Below are 6,114 nucleotides of genomic sequence, written 5' to 3' on the forward strand. Positions count from 1 at the left end.
ATATATACTATTCTGTTTCATATGGGTGTAGTCAGGCGCTGGTGTAGTCTATTTATTTCCCCCTCAAAGTGCACCAGATTGATGCATTTAAGTGTCCCCGGACCCCCCTAGAGGAATTGAGGTCCACCTCCACTTAAAATATGTTCACATGGATAGGTTCCTAAATAGATTTGCAAAAAAAAATTAAATAGTAACCCATGTCCATATGTTTATTCTGGGGCAGTATATTTAAAGTTTAGGGCTATCACTATGGGCAGCAACGCTGTAAATATTGACAAATAAATCCAGGAAAATGGCACAAAAGAAAACTGGTAGTGGCCTGGCTGGGTGTATAATTCCCGGCCTGACTTATTGTCCCAGTCCGGCCCTGCATGAGTGTAACATATTCTACACATGCAGCCATTTCAATTGTAGTCATATTGCTGGTATGATGTATATATATAGATACAAGAATATGGTTGAGACCTTATACCTCTCGCATGTTTTTTAATGTACATTTAGTTAGAGCTTCCTATCAGAGGGCCTCATAACAAAGAACACAATACATCTTAACTGCAAATGCCAAAGCATAACTTAACAAATAGGCAAATACAACTTGAATTAGTCGAATGATAACATGTTTTGACCTCAGATATTTAGAGTGTTGTACCTGGGGGAGATGTCGCAGCCCTGCTGCATGAAGGCGCCCAGAGAGAACCACAGAGAGTTAAAGATCCCAAAGTCGTTGGTGTATTCAGGAGAATCCTTCTCCTTCTCCTTCTGATGGCTCTGGGTCTGAGACTGGGAGAACCCTGAGGAACACAAGCAGAACATCACTGGAGAACCAAGGAGAGCAGAGACTGAAGGAGGAGGAGGAACATTCAAGAAGAACCAGGACACAGACATGGGAAAAAAATCATGATTAATGTGTGGAAATAAATCAATAGGGAGGAGGAACAGAAAGAGAAAGAGGAGGAAGAGGAGGATGATGAAGAAGAGGAGGAGGAGTAGAAGGAACAAGAGGAGGCAAAGGAAGAAGATACCTGGAGAGTGAGTGAGCTCAGAGGAGGAGGTGGGCAGCGCTCGTCGTGATGAAGAGCAGGGTAGAGTTTCATCTTCATCGTCAGAGTCTTCACCTTTCCACTCATACGGACTGAATCGACTCACCTGCGTCAGGAGCAGAGTTCTGTCATGTAGTCAAAGTTCAGCAGCACTATCACTTTGCAGTAACAATAGCCGACTAAAAAACCTCCCCCCTCCCCCCTCCCCTCTCCCCTCTCCCCTCCCCCTCTTCTCTCCCCTTTCCCCTCCCCTCCCCTCTCCTTTTCCCCTCTCCCCTCTCCCCTCTCCCCTCTCCTCTCTCCCCTCTCCCCTCTCCTCTCCTCTCTCCCCTCTCCCCTCTCTTCTCCCCTCTCCCCTCTCCTCCCCCCTCCTCTCTCCCCTCTCTTCTCTCCCCCCTCTCCCTCTCCCTCTCCCCTCTCCCCTCTCCCCTCCCCCTCTCATCTCTCCCCCCTCTGGACCTAGAGTCTAACACCACACAAACTCAGACGCATACATCCAGCACCAGACACTTGTGACGCTGCTAAGGACAGTCTGGCACTAATGTACATTTTTCACAGAATTTTAAGTGACTGTTATTTTGTATATATTGATTGATATGCTTTTCTTATGTCTTAATGTGTGCATATGTATACATGTGTCTGTTGATTGTGTATACATATTTGTATATATATATTTGTATTTTGTATTCCTCTGGTTTTTGGGAAATGGTATTTCTGTCTGTAAAAACAAACTGAAAGATTAACAATAAGGTTGACTCCTCACCAGGAAGAGCACCACGCTGACTCCGATGTAGGCGAACACGATGCACATCCAGATCTCGTAGGCAAGCGGGTCGAGGAAGGAGAACACCCCCGGTTTGGACTTGGTGGGTTTCTTGATCATGATGGAGATACCCAGAGACATGAAGGGCTTCGTGAAGTCGATCACCTGCTCCCTCACCAGCGTGATGGTGAGGGGGGCCACCGCCACATCTGCCTTCTGCAGGGGAGAGAGGAGGACAGGTAACAACACACACCTGAGAGAGAGGAGGACAGGTAACAACACACACCAGAGAGAGAGGAGGACAGGTAACAACACACACCTGAGAGAGAGGACAGGTAACAACACACACCTGAGAGAGAGGAGGACAGGTAACAACACACACCTGAGAGAGAGGAGGACAGGTAACAACACACACCTGAGAGAGAGGAGGACAGGTAACAACACACACCTGAGAGAGAGGACAGGTAACAACACACACCTGAGAGAGAGGACAGGTAACAACACACACCTGAGAGAGAGGAGGACAGGTAACAACACACACCTGAGAGAGAGGAGGACAGGTAACAACACACACCTGAGAGAGAGGAGGACAGGTAACAACACACACCTGAGAGAGAGGAGGACAGGTAACAACACACACCTGAGAGAGAGAGGAGGACAGGTAACAACACACACCTGAGAGAGAGAGGACAGGTAACAACACACACCTGAGAGAGAGGAGGACAGGTAACAACACACACCTGAGAGAGAGGAGGACAGGTAACAACACACACCTGAGAGAGAGGAGGACAGGTAACAACACACACCTGAGAGAGAGGAGGACATGTAACAACACACACCTGAGAGAGAGGAGGACAGGTAACAACACACACCTGAGAGAGAAGAGGACAGGTAACAACACACACCTGAGAGAGAAGAGGACAGGTAACAACACACACCTGAGAGAGAGAGGACAGGTAACAACACACACCTGAGAGAGAGGAGGACAGGTAACAACACACACCTGAGAGAGAGGAGGACAGGTAACAACACACACCTGAGAGAGAGAGGAGGACAGGTAACAACACACACCTGAGAGAGAGAGGACAGGTAACAACACACACCTGAGAGAGAGAGGAGGACAGGTAACAACACACACCTGAGAGACATAGGACAGGTAACAACACACACCTGAGAGAGAAGAGGACAGGTAACAACACACACCTGAGAGAGAGAGGACAGGTAACAACACACACCTGAGAGAGAGAGGACAGGTAACAACACACACCTGAGAGAGAGGAGGACAGGTAACAACACACACCTGAGAGAGAGGACAGGTAAACACACACAGCTGAGAGAGAGACAGGTAAACACACACACCTGAGAGAGAGAGAGGAGGACAGGTAACAACACACACCTGAGAGAGAGGAGGACAGATAACAACACACACCTGAGAGAGAGAGGACAGGTAACAACACACACCTGAGAGAGAGGAGGACAGGTAACAACACACACCTGAGAGAGAGAGGAGGACAGGTAAACACACACACCTGAGAGAGAGACAGGTAAACACACACACCTGAGAGAGAGAGACAGGTAAACACACACACCTGAGAGAGAGAGACAGGTAAACACACACACCTGAGAGAGAGAGACAGGTAAACACACACACCTGAGAGAGAGAGAGATAGACAGGTAAACACACACACCTGAGAGAGAGACAGGTAAACACACACACCTGAGAGAGAGAGACAGGTAAACACACACACCTGAGAGAGAGGAGGACAGGTAACAACACACACCTGAGAGAGAGAGGACAGGTAACAACACACACCTGAGAGAGAGAGGAGGACAGGTAACAACACACACCTGAGAGAGAGGAGGACAGGTAACAACAACAATACAGGAGAGCTGTAGATCTTTCTACACGTTTTTATATGACAACAAATAAATATAAATAAAAAAAGTTCTGCAGAAGAAAAATATATTTAAAAAAATAAAGGTTTTATAGAGTAGAGTCTAAATAAATAAATAATATCAAATATATATATCAAATAAATGTTTTGCCTGGTGACAATATCACAGTTTTGCTTAAGGTTAATTCAAGAATATTTTGGAAACCGACAAATGTAACTTTATCCCAGGACCATCATTATTTTTCAGGTTTTGCAAATTGAAATAAAAAAAGCTTTTGAAAGCTTCTAACATTTTACGTTGCTGCTTTGTTGTAGTACTCATGTTGGCCACAAGAGGCTGAAGTACACTCCATGTCCTCAAAGGGAACCAAACTACACGTCCACACTCAGATGAAGGGTTCTCTCCTGTTTTAATAACTTAACATTTTCCTTCTTTATTGTCATTATAAAAACAGGGGAAAGCTTCTGCCTGATAGTCCGGCAGGTTCCTTGATTTATTGATAACCGGTCAAAAGAGAGGGAGAAATAAGATTGTGTTGTTTCTTTGTGCTTGCTGTTTCAAAGCTAGGGAGGGAGTTCATCTCACTTAGTCTGTGAGATGCATCCCCCCACTCACCCCGTACACCAGCTCTCCCACCATCCCGTTCCACATCTTGGTATCTCCGTCTCTGGATCCGTACTTTCCGTCCCCCACCAGCTCTAGGCGGTAAACGAAGCCCACATGTTTGGCGATCTCGGCGGCCAGTTCTGCGCAGTAGCCCTCGTAGCGCTCGTTCCCTTCGTACTGCTCGTGGTTCTTCTTCAGCATCATGTAGGGGGCTTCCTGCACGGAGAGCCAGGCGTTACTTCAACCAACACGCTCAGTTTTCACATGACGTGTGTTCCCCGTCTTACCAGGATGGTGCTGACGACGAAGGTTTGGTTCTGCAGAACTAAATACCTGCTTTAATGTATTTATGACTTCAAACCAGGCGGAGTAGTTAACTTGTTTTACCCTTAATTACCGTCCTTTGTTATGTCATCGGAAAAAACGTCTGTAAAAATTGTTGCCAGGAGGAAAATAATGAAGTACCGGTTTACAGGTGAACATACGTGTTTCTAGGGAAAACAGGAAGGTTTATTGATTGCCATGTTTGATGATGTAATACTCATTTCAGCCAGGGGCGGACAGGCCATCGGGTACCGAAGTGGGCCGGTCGGACATTTCACTAGCACACCCCCCCCCCCCCCCCCCCCCCCGTTGACAATTGACTAGCGGTACCGAGTTGGGCCGGTCCGCCGGTCGAGTTTCTCGAGCTGATTTTTAGTCCCAGTCCGCCCCTGATTTCAGCCACAAGAGACGGTTCAGGGGTTACTGTGGCTGTGAGGGAGTGCGGTCATCTTTAAACCGGCAGGTTGTTGGTTCGATCCCAGCCTGCAGTCAACATGTCGATGTGTCCTTGGGCAAGATACTGAGGTGCTACTGATGGCCAACGGTGTGTGAGTGTGCGCATGTGAGTGTGTGTGTGTGTGTGTTAGCTTCCATAGAGCAAGTGGTGCTGCTTTGTGTGAAGGACTCGTAGTATCTATTCTAAAGCGTTGAGGGGTCGTAAAGCCTGGATAAAGCGCTATATAAGTACAGTCCATTAACCATTTGCAACACACACCTGGATCATGTAGGGATCGCAGGCGTTACTTTAACCAACACATGTGGATGTGATCTCATGACGTGTTCTTACCAGGATGGTGGTGACCACGTAGGTGCGGTTCTGCAGGCCGTGGAACTCCTCCTGAACCGGCTTGTAGATGGCCGTGTTCACGTAGCCTCTGCGCTCGCTCCAGTAGCCGATCTGAACACAGCAGATAACCACTTACTTAGATTGCTAACTTGTAAGAGTATGTAAAGATGATTAAACATACTTAAAAAAATGCTTATTCAAAGCTTCAGCACTTGATTATTAGTCCTGATGGTGTCTTTGGATAAAACCGTCAGCTAAATTAATGTATTCTAAATTGTGGTTTTGCTACTTTTACTAAATCCTAACGCTTCCTCCTCCCTGGAGTGGAGCAGCGCGCTGACAGTCTGCAGGTTTTAGCGCTGCAGCAGCTGATTCCACAGATTCTCTTTAATCAGTGGAGCAGGAGCTAATTATTGAAAGTGAATCCTCTCCGCACAGAAGCTCTGTTAGAGAGCAGCGGCCTCACCTGTCGCGGCGTGTCCAGGCCGAGCTCCATCACCCTCAGAGAGAAGTTGGTGCGCTGCCCCCGCTCATCGAACTGCACACGGCCCGTCAGACCCTCCAGACGCACCTGCACACACACACACACACACACACACACACACACACACACACACACACACACACACACACACACACACACACACACCACACACACACACACACACACACACACACACACACACACCACACACACA

The 6,114-nt window shown here is 47.5% G+C and overlaps 1 protein-coding gene across 9 annotated transcripts in view; it reads right to left on the reverse strand.

The window, feature by feature from the left end:
* The window catches only part of LOC117535505 (glutamate receptor 1-like), a gene marked incomplete at its 5' end in the record, with an annotated part of 30,979 nt that extends 24,992 nt beyond the window's left edge, over positions 1–5,987 (reverse strand). For all 9 annotated transcript variants that reach the window (XR_004567430.1, XR_004567428.1, XR_004567431.1 and 6 more), the window contains 6 exon segments: positions 650–791; positions 1,023–1,146; positions 1,804–2,019; positions 4,315–4,521; positions 5,417–5,527; positions 5,883–5,987. Coding sequence is in view for 5 of the 9 variants with exons in the window: in XM_034199995.1 (XP_034055886.1) it covers positions 650–791; positions 1,023–1,146; positions 1,804–2,019; positions 4,315–4,521; positions 5,417–5,527; positions 5,883–5,987 (905 nt within the window).
* Positions 5,988–6,114: the final 127 nt, after the last annotated feature.

Source organism: Gymnodraco acuticeps, unplaced genomic scaffold (genome assembly GCF_902827175.1).
Source record: "Gymnodraco acuticeps unplaced genomic scaffold, fGymAcu1.1, whole genome shotgun sequence".
Taxonomy (NCBI): Eukaryota; Metazoa; Chordata; class Actinopteri; order Perciformes; family Bathydraconidae; genus Gymnodraco; species Gymnodraco acuticeps.